The following is a 16,662-nucleotide window of genomic DNA, read 5'->3' as shown; positions in this document are numbered from 1 at the left end:
GGGATGACTCCATCGTTTTCATCTCAAGGCATGTTGGCCGCGCTGACCAGAGATTTTGCGCCTCATGGCTGCATATCGACTCCCAACGCAGTTCAATGCTAGCTTCCCTTTCTGGACGACCATCTGCAGTGGCGTCCGGTGGCCATGTGAGCATCAATGATGCCCCGACCCCCAGATGCATACTGGGTGCGTGTGCGCAAGCGTCAACTCCAGTCTGTCTCGGCGCATTCCATACTCAGCCATGGCGCCCCCCTTAACCCGCCTGTCATGCTGGTTGGTTCAACACATGTTGTTGTGAGTCAACTTGTGCACACCACACGGACTGTGAAATGCCCGAAAAGAGTCAAGTCGACGTCTGGTCAATTGGATGAAGTTGATTGACTTGACATGAAGGAGGGGGTGGCTGTGCCGTGCCGTGCCGTCGATGGGCCAATCTGGTACCCCCAGCCGGCCTCCTCCAATGTTGTCTGGTCAATGCAATGTTCAAAGTCAGAGTTGCGCATGCTCGCTGCAAAAGGTCGCCACGTACGGAGTCAATCAAATAGTAAATTGACGTGCTGGGTCCTTGTTGATGACAAGCCAGGCATCAATGGCCACACGTTGCGCGTGGCCCTGTGCTGTTTCGTCAACCGAATCGTTGATTCGGTCCATCTGGACCGTCTTGCTCGGACACACGTCCCTCGTGGATTTCGGCCAAGCCAATGTTCCCTTTTTTTTTTTGAACCACGTAGCTTTCACAAAGCCTACATGGGACATTGATGTTTTCTTCGAATCTTACCAGACACCACAGATTCCGCCATGGCCACAACGCACGACTCGGTCCACGAGGCCAGGGCCGAAACGACACCACTCCTAGGACAGTCAACATGTCGCGAATACAATCAAGAAGATGAGCAGACATCAAACATCAGCGCCAGAACAGTCCTGATATTGGTCGGCATCTGCATCATCGCCATTGACTTTGGAAACTACTTGTCCTTCGCGCCTCAAATAGACATTCTGGAGCAAATTGTCTGCAGAAGACATGGCATTGCAAGACCAGGCGATGCGTCAGGCCCAGATTGCAAGGCGGATGGCATCCAAGCTGAGCTGGCCATCTTGGTCGGATGGATGGCCTTCTGCAACCAGGTTCCCGGCATCATCTTGGCTCTTCCGTACGGCTTCGCTGCAGACAGATTCGGCAGAAAACCTGTTTTACTGCTCAGCTTGATTGGCCTCATATTGGAAGAGATGGTAGTTCGATTCATACTTGGGACGAGCGATAGAATCCCTGCCGAGGCCATTTGGGCCGCGCCGCTATTGCAATTGATTGGAGGAGGACCTCAGATTGCAACATCCATGGCCTTCACCATCATAACAGATGTTTTTCCGGCTTCACAACGGTCGTCCATCTTTTTCAGGTTGTCGGCCATTATCTTGCTCGGCGAGCTTCTGGCAACTCCGTCTAGCGCTCTCGCAATGTCATGGACGCCTTGGTTTCCGTTTTTGGCCGGTGTCGCTTTCGAGTTCATCGGCCTTGCGGCTGCTTTTGCGCTCCCTGAAACGATGCCAGCACGTTCTCGGCGAGAAGCACCGTTGGAAGAGCGGCGTGCCTGGCCTGATGACCAACAAGGGACCCGAAAACACGTCTTTTCCATTCGGTCCTTGTTGCAAAAATGGTCGCTCTTCCGCGGTCATGGGATTAGTGCCAAAGTCATGATGAACATACTTCTAGTCACAGCATCATTTTTGATGGCAAGCATTGGAAGAGAGGCTCTGCAGTTTGTCGTCCAATATGCATCAAAGAAGTTCTCGTGGACTATTGCACAATCAAGCCTTCTAATAACTATCAAAGGCGTCATTAACTTATTGAGCCTCTTATTCCTGTTGCCTCGGTTCTCCTTTTTGATGTTGAAGCACATGTCAACCGTCAGAGCCGACCTTTTTCTCGTGCAGGGGAGCGTGTTTCTCTTGATGGTAGGCACGGCCATCATGGCTCTTTCGCAGCAATCTGAAACTTTCACGGCAGGAGTCGTCAGTTTTGCCTTTGGCTGGGGCTATTATGCGGCACTCCGCAGCCTGGCAACCTCTCTGGTTTTGCCGTCACAAGCTGGAGCTCTCAACACGGCCATCGCTTTGGCACAAAGCTTTGGCGCCATGGTATCCGGACCCGTCTTGGCTCTCTCTTTCCGTCGGGGCCTTGCCATGGGTGGAATTTGGGTAGGACTCCCATACATGGTCGCCTCAATTCTTTTCTCTGGGGCTGGCGGATTGGTCCTTTGTATCCGCCTGCCGCGACAGCTTGAGCGGACTCGGAATGGCTTAGAATGAACTTGACAGATTCAGATGCCAGTTCATGAAGCAAGTACGGATACAGAAACGAGTAGTAAAAGTGTACTTGGATGCAAGGACCCCGGTTTCGAGGCCATTACCTCTAGCTATGTATTACGACCGAGGCCAACTAACCAACGTTGTCCCTGGCACTGGGTGAAGATGGCTGCTTGTTTGTTTTGCTACGTTGAGGATACGAGGTAAGCGAATATAACGCTTGATATGACGCGGTCTTTGCCACAGCTGGAATAATTAATCATTCTACCTCTGCTTCAAGAAGTTGGTCCTGGCTACTCCGTACCTATGGTTTGAAAAGTTCTTGAACAGATGTTGGTCTATTTAATGCCCTCCGGTTTTGCTTGCCCAGTGCTGTAGGGGCATTCAATGTTCGGACCACGGAAGTTACCCGAAGGAAACATTCCATTGCCCAACGTTATTAGAGATGGATCATTATGATATGTTGGTTAATCCCCTAAGCGGCACGACTGTTGTTGGAAACGCCATTTCCTCAGCCTACTTCGTAAAACCTGTTGCAGCAAGCCATGCCGGTGACGCATTTGCTCTCCCAGCAATGGTGCACGAATCGTGCCAGGATTACTCACTCGCGTCACTAGCGAAGCGGTACGGGCAAGCGAAGTTTCAACGATCTAAACCGCAATAGTTAATGCATGCATATGCTGTTGGTAAGACCGCCTCCACGTGCAGTGACACGAGGAGGAAACACGGTACAGTAATAGAATCAATGGGTTAGGACGTTTTGTGAAAGGGAGTTTTGCTGTCGAATGAAGAACGGAGACACCGACAGAGACGTACTCGCACGGCCAACAAGCCGAGTTCTCTTTGCACGCAGCACAATGAGAGGATAAAGCTGCTAGCTTTACCTAATGGGGTCAAGTTTAAGTAGTGCAAGAGTATCTCATATCTCCCAGGTGAGGATTCGGCCAAAATGTTGAAATGATGTTTTTTCTCAATCAACCTCCGGCTTCAAATATTGACATGGAGCGAAGGCGTGAGCGTAACCGCGTCTCCAAACGCAGATCTCGTGCGTCAGACTTCGGCCTTGCCACCTCATCGTATTGACGATTATAAACAAGCTGATCTCTGGATGTAGGTGCGCGGCAACGCTCAAGTCTACCGGAAAATCTTCAAGTTGATGCTTTAAACATGCAACCTGACCGGGCCGAGTCAAATACGAGAGCCAACGAGGGGAATCAGCAGGCAAGTTGTCGGTCGCATGCCAAGTTGCTCCAGATGTCCTTCTTTTCCTGACGCGACGATCTTGAACTGCAGTTAGAAGCTCAGCCTACAATGCATCTGCTCGAGACAACTACACAAGACGGCGGGCGGAACCCGGTGGGCTCAGACACCGTTCTTAACGCGCCGCTCTACGATCTGGAAACCGCAATGAGTTCCGTCACTACAACGCACCACCAACATGGAGACTGCTCTGATATTTTTACTCCTTCCCAGGATGGGTTTGGAGACTACTCGACAGACTCTGGGCAAATAATCGGACAAACCGAGCAGCAATTCTTGGATTGCACTGATTTAGCAGGCCAAACACACTTGTCAATCTCGAGGAATAACTCGACGTTGCCTTCTTATTTTGAGGAAGAACTTCTCCCATCCGAGGTGCGTATCCTTTTGATCGATTTGTTTGTTTTTCTTTTTCTTTTTCTTTTTCTTCTTTATTTCATACCACGCAGCAAACTAGCATAGACCAAGTACAGCCGAGCGTCAGCTGGATTGCGGTGCTCATCATCACTGCAATCGAGTTGGCTAACATAGTACATGTCTAGGCCTCCTCAACTTGTTTCCTCGAGCCCTGCGACTACACGAAAAGCAGCATGGAAAGTAGAGTTTCCCGTCAAGTTTCTTCCAACATGCTGCTAATGACATTGAAGGGGGGTTCAGTGGTGATCGCGCGTTTGCTTATTCTGAACGGTGCAGATGTCAATACCCCGGACAAGACCGGCTCTTTCCCTATTCACTTGGCTGTGCAATACAGGAGAACTTCAATGGTAGAGTTGCTATTGAGCTATGGCGCAGATATCAATGCAACTGATTCATCGGGCACAACACCACTAGAGTTGGCAGTCATGTCACAGGACGAAGTATTAGTGCAGAGCCTCCTCGCACGGGGGGCGAAAATATCTTGATTCCTGCTAATAGCTAGTACACTTATTACTGCGAAACATTGTCAGAGTGTCAGTAGTTGACTATTTGGCCCTGGCAAGCAAAGCTAGAATAGACACTTTTGTAATTGCGCGGTCAGTTCCTTTTCTTCTCAATCATGAAATCCTGGCAATTATGGCTTTCCCCATCTGGTCCGATAATATTGTAATCTTCTGGGGCATATCCCTGGCCCGCTGCATAGGTATATCGAGTCAGTATCTCTTGGGAAGCTGGTACGAAGTACAATGCGTACAGTATAAGAAATAAACCTACACCAAATTGGGAATTTTGCCAACTCTGTATAATTATTCTCGGCAGCATACCTGCGAGCTGCACTTGCGGTCCCTTTAGGCATGTAAATCGACCGATGGATACCCTGATCGTCTGTATAATCGTATCTGTTCGTATCCGCTGCGAGTGTATAGCCAGCTGGGAGTTTCTCTCCCGTGATGGGGTGGAAAACTGGTGGCATTTGGGGTTTTTGAGGCGGTCGCGTTGACGAGAATGACTTGCCGCTCTCTTCTGTGTTGGAAGTCATGTTGTTCAAGCCGCGAAATTCCCTATTTAGCCACGACAGAGCGACTTGTTGCATCCGTTCGTGTAGTCACACAGGATATGAGGACTCTTTTTCAACCCAACAGCACGCCAAGGAGCTGATGACAGGAAGAGCAAATCAACTGAGGGTGGTATTTCTTGTGAGTCTGTGCTCATGAAATCCGGAGCACTTCTTCGTAGTCGTTGAGGACGTTTGACTTGATGTGGACGACCAAGGCAGCGCTGAGGATGTGACTGAAGAGCGCTGCTTACTTGGTTGCCTGGTGAGGGGGAATGCGGAGGGCCAACCAACCGTAACGTCAATCATCGATGAAATGGTGGCACGGGTCACTTGCAAAGTGTCAACGGCGCACTCGCAGGGTATCTGGGTACATGTAGGGCAACATTCTCCACGGTCAACGGTAGCCTGCATGGCCACTGTCACCTGCAGGGTCAACATGCATCGCGCCGATTATCGTGTAGTCCGGTGGAGGGAACAGTTGTAGGATCAAAGTGTTGCAGCTCCCAGGACACTTGGTTTGAGCCATTATAATTTACAATTCATTAAATTATATCCAGATCGCTTCCAGCTTCTGTTGTTGAGAGTCAAGTCATTCGCTTAACTTGGTCTTGGTCATCGCCTAGCATGCCCCATCCCACTTGACATCTTACATATCAATCCTTAGTACTGTTTTGAACATCATCATGGTTTCCTTCATTTGGAAAATATTGTGGCTCAATGTTATCGTCACCATTCCGGCCATATCTGGCAAAAGAATTTCATTTTATAACGGCGGTGGATGCTCAGGAAGCCCGATGACTTGTGAGAACATGAGTGCGGGAAGCTGCTGTCAGTCAGCTGCGCCGTTTTGCGCCTTCGCAGAGTGTGTCGACTGTCGAGTTGGCAATGACGTCTACACATACAATCAGGCCAGATGTCACATCGGCTCGCTCAATGCCTGCCGCATCGGCGCCGATGCTGAGTGCTGTCTAGGTGCTGGGGGCGGAGCAACTTGCGCCGCCAATTGGTTTCTCGGCTCCGGGCCTGCATTCAAAATCGTCGGAACAGGATTCCCAGACTCAAAGAAGACTTTCGGCCGAAATGTCAACCAGAGTCCGCCATTGGATTGCGGTGCTGTGGTTGAGCCTAACCATTACAGGTTCATGGACAGCAATGGTGCGAGACATGATATCTACTTGCCAAAGGGAACCTTCCAATCTGCAGTAGCATACGTAATGAATGGAAACCTTGACGAACTCATCAAGTTCCCAGTGTGGGGTGAGTTGAGTTTCATCTTTGATGTCATTTTGCGCCTCATACAAGTGTGTAGACTACTAACATAATTTACGTTGTGATTAGCTGACCAACACTATGCTGCGGACGACTGTGTCAGGGTTAAGAACGAGGATACTGTTATTGAAAAGTAATCAAACTTGACCGTTTCTCATCAGGGGACAACCATTTTTCAATGAAAAATGAGTGGACTTGAGTGCATAGCGATGCATTAGCATGGAGATAATGCCAAGACAATTCCCGTTCTTCAAACTGTGCTGCAAGCGACGATTCTCTCCTTACGGTCCTCGGACCGGGTATAAGAAACTTGATCATTAGTGACTTGATTTCCAGTAGAATACATTGCCAAGCATTACTTGCTTCAGACGGGTATTTAAATTATTAATCCCTCCGCCCCCCAAAAACCCTGATGTTTATCTAGCACGGAGTTACAAAACGCACAATGTCAACGGTCTCGCCTCTCCATTCTGTCAACTGGCCTTGTCCTCTCCCACTCAGACACCCAATGCACCATACAATCCAGCAATGCACGAGATTCATTCACTCTGTTTCCCAATGAGGGTGTGGAAATCTCCAGGAGGTAGTCGTCCCCTCCGCGCGGCGTCACGTCGACACGCAACGGTTCAGGAGGGTCGGCTCTGACCAGCTGCAACGGCGTCAGGTATTCGTCGTGGCCTGCAATCCGAGTGACTGGCTCCGCAGCGCTCTGATAGTAAAAGACACAGCCGTACTGGGTTTCAGGCGCCCAGTCTGTGCAGTGCCTAACGATGTCCGACAAGCCAAGGGTCTCGTGGGGAACGGCGGCGATGAACTGCTCTTGAATCGCCATAAGCATGTCGATAATCTTTTCAGGATTCTGGCAATTAATTCGTGCGGGAATAATGTTTAGACATGGCCCAATTACTCTGTAGTGATTTCTTTCAACAGCTAGTGCACGTCCCGAGACTCCGCGGCCAAGAATGATCTCATCTTGACCGCTCACGGAAGCCATCGAGACGGCCAACGCTCCGATGAAAAAAGTCGCAGCTGTCACCTTCTTGGGGAAGCAGCGAGCTACCACTTGATGCTCGAGGCGGCAGCGGTCGGTGTTAGTGGCAAGGACATCAGCGCCATTCGGGGAGAGACTGGTCGGTGGCGGACTTCCTTTCAAGACTGATCTCCAGAAAGTGAGACCACATGTAGTCTTGGCTTGCGACATGGTATCTTTGAGGTAGCTGAAGAAGGAGCTCATCTGAGGCAAAGGGCGCCTGTCGTGAAGAGCTCCAATACACTCTGCCAAGTATGGCAAACTTATGCCATCGTAGCAGGCATGTGATAAGCCAATGACGAGACAAGCTTCCGCTGCGTCCTGGCGCCGGACTATGAAGAATTTGATAAAGGGCAATGCTGGGTTAAGACGCTCAGTGAGATCTTGTTGGCATATGGTTTTGCAAGCTGCATCTAGCGAACCCGTCACCCGACTGACGCTCACATGCGGTTCAACACGATCAAGAAGCATTTGGAAATAGCCACCTTGATGCCGCAGAAAAATAGTTCGAAAGATGTCTATTCGCTCGACCAGTGCATGGCATATTCGACGGATTTGATCTTCATTTACCGGCTCCGGGTCCTCCAAGTCCTGAAATTTTAGAGCAAAATAGTTCCATTCGGTTCGTGGCATGGCGAGGTTGCATCTGATAGCATACGCTTGGAAGTCGGTCACGGGCAAGATGTCTCCGATGTGCTGCGCATCCGCATGCAGCATTTTAGAGACCTCAGAGGGTTTGGGTAGCCAAGGACCTCCATCAAACCGTGGTTCATGCTTCATATCGACGAGGTCGCCGTTTGATGAGGCTTCGTTTGAGACCTTGTCCATCTCCGCCCTCTTGGCCATGTCTTCGAGGTTGGGGTTCTGAAAGATCATCACGACTGATAGAGTCAACTGAAAGTTGCGAGCTATTCCAACCAGATGTATGGCTGTCAGCGAGTCTCCCCCCAGTTCGAAAAAGCTATCCTGCCGGCTGATTGCCTGCGGTGAGATACCCAAAGCTTGAGCCCACGAATGCGCCATCTTGCGCTCTATATCCGTGCTTGGCTCGGCGCCGGGGACTTTGCTGCGCAGGCTTTCTGCCTGTTTCTGGCATCCTATTTGTCGCAGTACCCTGCGATCAATTTTGCCCGATCTCGTAAAAGGTATTTGCTCTAAGAGAATGAACCCAGATGGTATCATATATCTTGGCAGTATGGTACTGAGTCTTTTTATGAGACCTCGAATCAGAGGAGCCGCCTCCTCTCTACCGATAGTGAGGCTTTTGTGAATATTACCAGCGATGAACAACATAAGGCTCTGGGATTTTATCTCCGGTGTTCCTCGATAGTCTTCTATCACGTCCACCGCAACCTGGAGATCGGGATCAAGAAGGTCACGTACATGCGTTTCAACCTCTTCTAACTCGACACGCTGCCCGCGAATCTTGATCTGAGAGTCTTTCCTGCCCAAAAAGTGAAGTCGTCCACGAGAATCGGTCCTGACGAGATCACCAGTACGGTATAGTAGCCCTCTCCGCCCCGAATTTGGGGTAGTATCGCTTCCTCGCAGCAGCCACTCTGGATCAGAGAGAAAAGACTCAGAATTTTCCCTTGGCGAGTTAATGTATCCTTGACCAACAAGGGGACCTTCAACAACAAGCTCTCCCTCCCCCCCAACAGGGGCAAGAGTATCTGGTTGAACAGAGCTCAGGATCCAAGCATTGACCCCGTAAGGAAGTCCCAGGTTTACTTTATCGAGGAAATCTTTTCCATATGTGGCGATCATGGTTGTGGGTGTGCATTCACAGGGCCCATACGCAATCCGAACTTCGACCGCTGGTCCCCATCTTGTAACGTCATGCATACTGCAGGCCTCTCCTGAAAGCATGACGATTTCAATGCCGGATATTGAAGATGGTTCCAGTGTCCGGGCTAGAGATGGTGTCATCTGAAGGAAATTCGCGCCGAGACGGGTGATTGCTGTAGCAATATCGTCAACACAGTCATGGTCTGTCGGTATGCAGATGCAACCACCAGCGTATATTGTTTGAAAGAAATGTTCCCAACAGACGTCAAAAGCATAAGAAGACAAATCAAGTACACGAGCAGCCCCTTTGAAGCCCAATGCCTTGTTCTGGTGAATAATTGCACTGCAACAATTCTTATGGGATATAGCAGCCGCTTTAGGAACTCCTGTGCTACCGGATGTGAAGATAATGTAAGCTGAATCTGTGGGGCTTGATGGGGGAATCCAAGAATCGTCATCATTTCTGAGCTTCCACGCTGACGATGGGTATGATAAGTCATTATCAATAACCACGATATGACTGGCAATTTGTTCCGCCACCGTCCCGGTGCCGGTCGTTGTCAATATTAAACACGCTCCAGCCTGCTTAGTGATTATCTTGAGGCGTCCCGCCTCTTGTGACGGATCTATCATCATCGCAGTGCCCCCGGAAATAAGAACAGCAAGCATGGCCACTGGAGTCCAGACAGATTTGACCGAGCATATGGCAACCACAATGCCAGGACTAACACCGTGACAAACTACCAGAGTATAAGCCAGTCGTCGTGCTTTCTTAGAAAGATCCTTGTTCGAGAGTTCGCCGTCCCATGCACACACAGCCGCCGTGAGTCCCTGGTTTGATATACAATCAACCAGCATATTGCCCAGATGGTTGTTGCATGTGGGGGGCACGCTCAGATTCGATTGCCAGAGTGTCTCACGATCTTGCCGGGTCAACATGTCTATCTTTGCTAGAGTCATCTTGTCTGTGCCGCTGTGCTCACATAGTTGTCTCAGAACATGCTCGGTCAGGCATGCTATACGCTGCACTTGTGCCAGTTCTAGGATCTTTGAGTCGTAAGTCATCTTGAGTGCCACTCCCGCCTGATTGGACCGAGGTTCATTATCTACTGCGAACTCGATTGTGATGGCAGTGCTGTCTCCCTGTTCGATATCTTCGCCAAGTTGCAATCCAATCATCTGGTCATCTAAGACCGCGTAGCCGGATGGGTGGACTATCACCAGTGACTGAAACTGTGTTGCCACTTTTGTGTCACCATTAAGGCGGCGGATACGGCCAAGGCCATATTGCTCTGCGGGTATCATCATCGCAGCGTGTGATTGAATGTCCTGCAGTAAAGCTCTTGGGCTGTCAGGCCAGTTTATACGAACCCGAATAGGGATTGTGGCAATGGTAGGCCCGGCAATCGTCTCAGAATTAGGCACCGGTCCCTGCCGGCCCATCACTGTCATGCCAAATAACACATCATCGCAATTTGTGTACAGAGATACGACCAGCGCCCACGAAGCCTTCAAAACAGTCGTTGGAGTGTTGTTCACTGGCCATGGTACACTGCTGATAGAGTGATTATGGTATGCATCCGTTGTAGGTTGATAACCCTGACTGGGCAGAACTGGAAACTGACGGGCACTGAGACCAGACAAGTACTCGGTCCAAAAACTTTTGGCAAAATCATGATCAAAATCCTCCACCAAGTATCGTATAAATTCATTATACGGACTCAATTTTCCCTGAAATGTTCCAGTCAAGTAGATGGATTCAACAGCCCTCAGAATGAGTGACATACTCCATCTGTCGTATATTGCATGATGAGCTGTGAGCAGGAGGCCAGGGCCTAAACACCGTCTCTCACCCATCGATTTGATGATACATAGCCGGATGAGTGGCCGCCCCAGCCCCATAGAATTCTCTGGAACGTCGTCAATTGTATCACAACTTAACCAATCTATTGCTTTGTTGACTTCCACCTGCAGAAGACCGGACCCCGGCCAGTCGATTATACGAGTTCGCAGTATGGGGTTGAGAGTCGCAACCTGGTGCCATGCTCGCTGAAGACGGCCGATGTCCACTGATTTAGACAATTGGACTAGACCTTGGGAGACGTAGTCCCCACCACGCTGTATCGTACGAGTCATCATGCTCTCTTGCAGAGGAGAACATGGGTATGCGTCCTCAATATCCGTACGATCGACATTGCACATCAGTGCTAAGCCCGCCGGGTCTGGAGACGGTTTGAGGAGTGAAAAGGGTTTTGGTGTTTGGTTTTCCGCTGAAATGTCCACGTTGAGATTCGCAGAGGCTGCCATGTCCGCCAAAGCAGGCTTTTCAAGAATTTGCGCAACTGATGTGGAATATCCTGACTTCCTTGCAGCTGCAACCAACTTCATTGCAGCAAGAGAATCTCCCCCAAGAAAAATGAATGAGCTATTCCTATGCACTGAAGTCATGGGAATATTGAGTGAATCGGCCCAAAGGCGTCGGAAGACTGCTTCTGCATCCGTCATCTCACCCTCAACCTGTCCTTCCAGCTGGCACGGCACTGGAGGTACCCATGAGAAGGTCCTGAATTGATGTAGATCAAATTTCTCCGCCCATTTCTTTAAAGAGATTCGATCCAGTTGTCCATTTGAAGACCTTGGGAGCTGTTCTAGCGTCAGATAATGGTTAGGAATATTATAACGAGGCAGATGTCGTGCCTGGTCGCAGTATACAGCAGAGATCCTCTCGAGCACTCCCTTGCCTCCTGTATGTGCCTCAAAGAAAGCAACAACTGGATTAGGGCTCAAAGGCAAATCGATTTTAGTAACAGCCACATCTGAGATCTCAGGAGGCAGGCTGCCTCTGATGGAATTCTCGATCTCTTCCATTTGCGCACTGGTGTTTGGCTGTTCCAACACTGCACTATGACTCCCGGACATTGCAATAGCCATGGCATCGCTAACGTACGAGTGGCAGTCTATAATAAGAATGCCTAAAACTCCCTCTAGTTGTTTCATCATCGAGCGCACCTGTTCACCGCTCAAAATATTTTGGTCGAAGCTTGCCCTCATGCGAACACCGCAATCCTTACCGAGCGAGCATTCAAGCATTAGCGCATACGTATTAAAGGCCGTAATATCTTCACTGCCACTAGAAAGGCTCAGAAAACTTCTATCAGTATCCTCCACTGGAGGCTGAACTACAAGGAAGGTTCTGAAGTCAGTTGCCATTCGAGCCTTATGACTCAATCTTTTCATGTTCCTGATACCAAAATGGGAGAAATCAATCATTTCAACCATTTGCATTTGTATGGTCTGGAGAAATTCCACCACTTTCATTGAATTTTTGACCTGAATGCATATTGGTACGGCTGCTATGGTTGGGCCACCAATTCTCTCGACTCCAGTCAAAGGGATTTGTCTCCCTAATACAGTGGTTCCAAACACGACGGATGATGACCCGGAGTACGACGCGAGGAGAATGGACCATGCCGCTTGTATGAATGTGCTTGGGGTAACATTGCTCGCCTTATTCCACGGTATAAGAGGAATACAGTGATCACACAAAGCCCCCGGTGACGGCTTGTACTCCAGACTGGGATAGACAGGGAATGGCTTGATCCTGGTGTTGTTTAGTTGACTGAGCCAAAAGTCGGCGGATTTTTTGTGTTCATTGGATATGAGATACTGAATAAAGTTGCGGTAAGGTAACAACGGGGCGTCATAGTCACCTTCATATGACTTTTTCATGCCTTGCATTAGTAGATTCAGAAACCAGCCATCGTAAATTGCATGATGCATTACAAGGACAACACAGTGTTCTTTTTTTGCTGTAGACCCCGGCAAGTCGGGCTTGACCACGCCGAGCCGGAAGAGAGCATCGCCAAGCTCCATGGCTTTATTTTTCTCAGACACTAAACATGCTTCCAAAGTCATGTACCACGAAAGTGGAACCGGCTCATCAATGACGTCCTGAACGAGGGTAGAAGGGCCATGTTCGCCTCCAAAGCCAACGTCGAGGATACGAGTACGAAGTATAGGTAACTGGACGGCAACTTGTTGCAAGGCATCGAGTAGTCTGGAAAGCACTATGTTATCCGGCAGACGCAGGACCTCGTGGGTGATAAAGTCCCTTGGTCGCATTGCCGCAAGAGCCATCATTTCTTCTTGTATGGGAGAGCAAAGATATGCATCTTGGATTTGACTCGCTCCGCATCCGGTCATTTTTGAGATTTCCGCTCGCAATATCTCAACTTCGTTTGAAGTACCGGCCAACATGGAGAAAGGGTTGAGGTCAAGCAGCTGTGCTTGCGGCTGTTCAGCTTTTGTGCCAGCCTGTGCAGCGAGGTCGACAAGTTTCGGATGACGGAAAACATCTGCTACAGTCAAATCCATCATTCCTTGCTTATGGGCTAATGATATGAGTTTCACAGCAGCCAAAGAGTCACCCTTTGCAAAAAAATTGTCGTGGAGTTGGACTGAGGATTCATCGGCATGGAGGGCAGCGGCCCATACTTGTCGGAGTCTCAGCTCATGATCTGACATCTCGCGAACAGCGCCCATACTATCCTCTACTTGCTTTCCAGTAACAGCTTCCAGGAGCTCATCAGGAGCTCCGAGGGCAAGGTTTCTCAAGGCCCTGCGATTCTTTTTCCCAGAAGCGGTCATTGGAATATGCTGAAGAGGAAAGTACGCCGAAGGAATCATGTACCTGGGAAGATGAGAAGCAAGAGCAGAGTTTCCCTGGGTTATTAGGTCTCGGAGTCGCTGTCTCGCAGCAAACTGTTCCCCGTTTTGTACCACGAAGGCAACGAGCTGCTTGACGCCAGATGGCCAGTGGATGGCTTCAACCACAGGAGACGAATCGTGAGGCCAGTATTGTCCGAGCCAGTGCTCGATCTCACTAACTTCGACTCTCTGTCCATTGATCTTGATTTGAGTGTCAGATCTTCCGATGTAAGATATTGTTCCATTCCCGTTATACCGTGCCAGATCTCCGGTGCGGAATAGCTTAGCCTGGGGTGCCCGGGTTACTCCAGCCAGATAGCCAGTGTCTGGAGGATCGATGAGAGATCCATAGCTATTGTTTTCGTCACCGAGGTATCCTAGGCCAATGAGTGGTCCTTCGATTACAAGCTCACCAATTGCACCAATGGGTGCCAATCTGTTGATGTTGTTGACATCTGCGATCCAGAGAGTCGCACCGATTCCTTGTCCAATGCTATCCAAATTTTCGATGCCATCCACATTCAGATTGGCGGCACACATGATGGTGCATTCTGTCGGCCCATACGCGTTTATCAGACGTGTTCTTGCAGAACAAATCCAGGCCCCGAGGACGGTTTGACCCAGCTTCTCGCCTGTCAGAATGAGCGTTTGGAGATGGGGAAGGCTGGCAGGGTCCAGCACTTGGGCCAAGGATGGTGTAAGTTGCACCAAAGTGATTCGCTGATCTTGCAAAACAGATTGGAGGCGGTTCATTCGGTCTACATCGGTGCACACGCAGAGACAGCCAGCGGAAAGCAAGGTGTAAAAAGTGTTGAAAACATATGCGTCGAAGCTATACGACGATGAGTCCAGAGTACGTGCATCGGTAAAACCGAGTTCTCTAGCTTGGTACGTTACCGCAGAGCAAAGGTTCCTATGGGAGATTTGTACGCCCTTAGGTTGTCCGGTACTCCCGGACGTGAAGACAATATATAATGTTTGTGCTGGGTTCACATTCGCGATGACGCTTGGAGGGGACAACGCTTTCGAGCAGACATGGCCGCGTAGTAGAGCGTCGTCTACCACAACAACCCTTGCCGCCAGCGACTGAGCCCTTGCAAGAGTCTCCGGCCGGGCCAGAATGCATGAGACTCCCAATTGGTCTATGATGCTCTTGATCCTCTCTGTGGGCTGCTGTGGATCGAGCAAGACAAAGATGGAGCCAGCCTTGGCCACTGCCAAGATTGTGATTGTCGTCCATACGGTCTTCTCAAAGTACAAAGGAACGACCTGCCCGGCAACGGCAATATTCCTTGTCGAAAGTAGGAGCCCCAGGGCTGAAGATTTTTCATCTAGTTGCGAGTAACTAAGAGCTCCGTCCCATGCGTCAACTGCGATACGATGCGGATGCACTTTGACAATTTCAAGAAACATGTCTTGCACAAGACAGTCTATGGTCCGGGATACTGACGCGTTCCATTTCCAGATCTGAGACTTGTCCTGGAAGCACACCAGGCCCAAGTCGGACAGTTTTTGTTGTGAGAATAAAGGCATCTCATCCTTCTGCCCGGAAGCACAGAGTTGACGTGCTATGTGCTCAAATTGCAAGGCGACACGGTCTAGTGAAATAACATCATCTTGGCACCGATTCGCATGGCAGCGAAGTGTGATCCTTTGCCCCCCTGATCGAACACACTCCACAACAAATTCGTCGCGGTTCCATAAGGTTTGGTGTTCTTCGCCAATGGTTGAGTTCATGGATCCGTCTAGTACTACAAAAGTCGTCCCGAACTCAAGTTCTTGTAATTTGCATGGACCACCACAGCCATCGCCGGCTTTTTTGACATTGTCGCAAAATTCACCCAGCTCTTCAGTGCGTAGCATGGAGTCCGATATTGAGCTGAGATAATCGGAAACAGTCGACTGCCAGTTCACCATGACATGGCAAGGGCGAAGAACTATATCCGCTGCCATCATCGGCGTCTCTGTCATCAATAATGTGTTCGTATTGAGTATGACATTGGAGGAGTGGGTGTACTCTGCCATAAGCAGTATCCAAGCGGCACGAAGTCCAACCGGGACAATTGCCGAATCATTGTCGCATGCCTCGACATTGATTCCGGTTATTTCATGTACTACTACTTTAGCCGGCTGTTTTTGCCCCGTTGAATACTGCGCGCTGATGAGATTGGCAGGGTCCCTGTCAGCAAAACAATTCTGCGATACAGCTTCCATTTGGCTCACGATGTCCAGTAAGTTTGCGACGAGATATTGGTTGGGCTCTTTTTAGTCAAATTCGGTGGCACAAGATTCGGGAAGATGTCAAAAATAGACAAATATGTTCTTCTCTTGTACCTGGGTGGATTTCTGTTTGAGTACATTGATTGCTCTCGACATATGCCTCTGTTGGATGCATCTACCCTTAGTGATGTGCGTATGTCAACGTAGTGCGAGAAAAGTCAAAGATTCTGACGCTTGTTCGAGTCAATCCTGGTACTACTGTTTGACGCATGGTGACAGCTTGAGCACGGCAGGTGAGACAAAGTGCTGCAAGGTGACATGCATTAGCTTAGGTCGCATCATGGGCATGCCACACGCAGATCAATCTCCATTTCGTCCACCAAACCTCGGTTGAGCTGCGGGCCGTCGTTATCAAGTAACTCGAATTCTAGGTCGAACCAGGTTATGCGTGCGCGCGTGACCGAGATATCAGGGTTAAAGTAGTATCGAAGTCGTCGTTAGCCAGGGTTAGCTATTGGTATCGTGCCCCCTGTTATGTTGTTTAGCCGGCTCGCTTCCCCTTTTCTGGGCCCCACTCTATTAGCTGCAACCAATCAGGGTGCATGCA

General features: G+C 49.6%; 3 protein-coding genes across 3 annotated transcripts; 2 read left to right on the top strand and 1 right to left on the bottom strand.

The window, feature by feature from the left end:
* Positions 1-798: 798 nt before the first annotated feature.
* On the top strand, positions 799-2,310 carry atnC_9 (MFS efflux pump atnC; the record flags this gene model as incomplete). The annotated part of the gene is made up of 1 exon (XM_014688214.1): positions 799-2,310. One exon carries the CDS (start codon positions 799-801, stop codon positions 2,308-2,310), a length of 1,512 nt encoding a protein of 503 aa, XP_014543700.1.
* A 3,540-nt stretch (positions 2,311-5,850) lies between these two features.
* On the top strand, positions 5,851-6,447 carry G6M90_00g111660 (uncharacterized protein; the record flags this gene model as incomplete). Its single annotated transcript, XM_014688215.1, has 2 exons — positions 5,851-6,298; positions 6,380-6,447. 2 exons carry the CDS (start codon positions 5,851-5,853, stop codon positions 6,445-6,447), a joined length of 516 nt encoding a protein of 171 aa, XP_014543701.1.
* Positions 6,448-6,758: 311 nt separating this feature from the next.
* On the bottom strand, positions 6,759-15,788 carry NPS6 (Nonribosomal peptide synthetase 6; the record flags this gene model as incomplete). Its single annotated transcript, XM_014688216.1, has 1 exon — positions 6,759-15,788. The coding sequence occupies one exon, from the start codon at positions 15,786-15,788 to the stop codon at positions 6,759-6,761; it is 9,030 nt and encodes a 3,009-aa protein (XP_014543702.1).
* Between the last annotated feature and the right edge of the window lie 874 nt (positions 15,789-16,662).

Source organism: Metarhizium brunneum, chromosome 7 (genome assembly GCF_013426205.1).
Source record: "Metarhizium brunneum chromosome 7, complete sequence".
Lineage (NCBI taxonomy): Eukaryota > Fungi > Ascomycota > Sordariomycetes > Hypocreales > Clavicipitaceae > Metarhizium > Metarhizium brunneum.
This window is presented reverse-complemented; position numbering and strand designations above follow the sequence as displayed.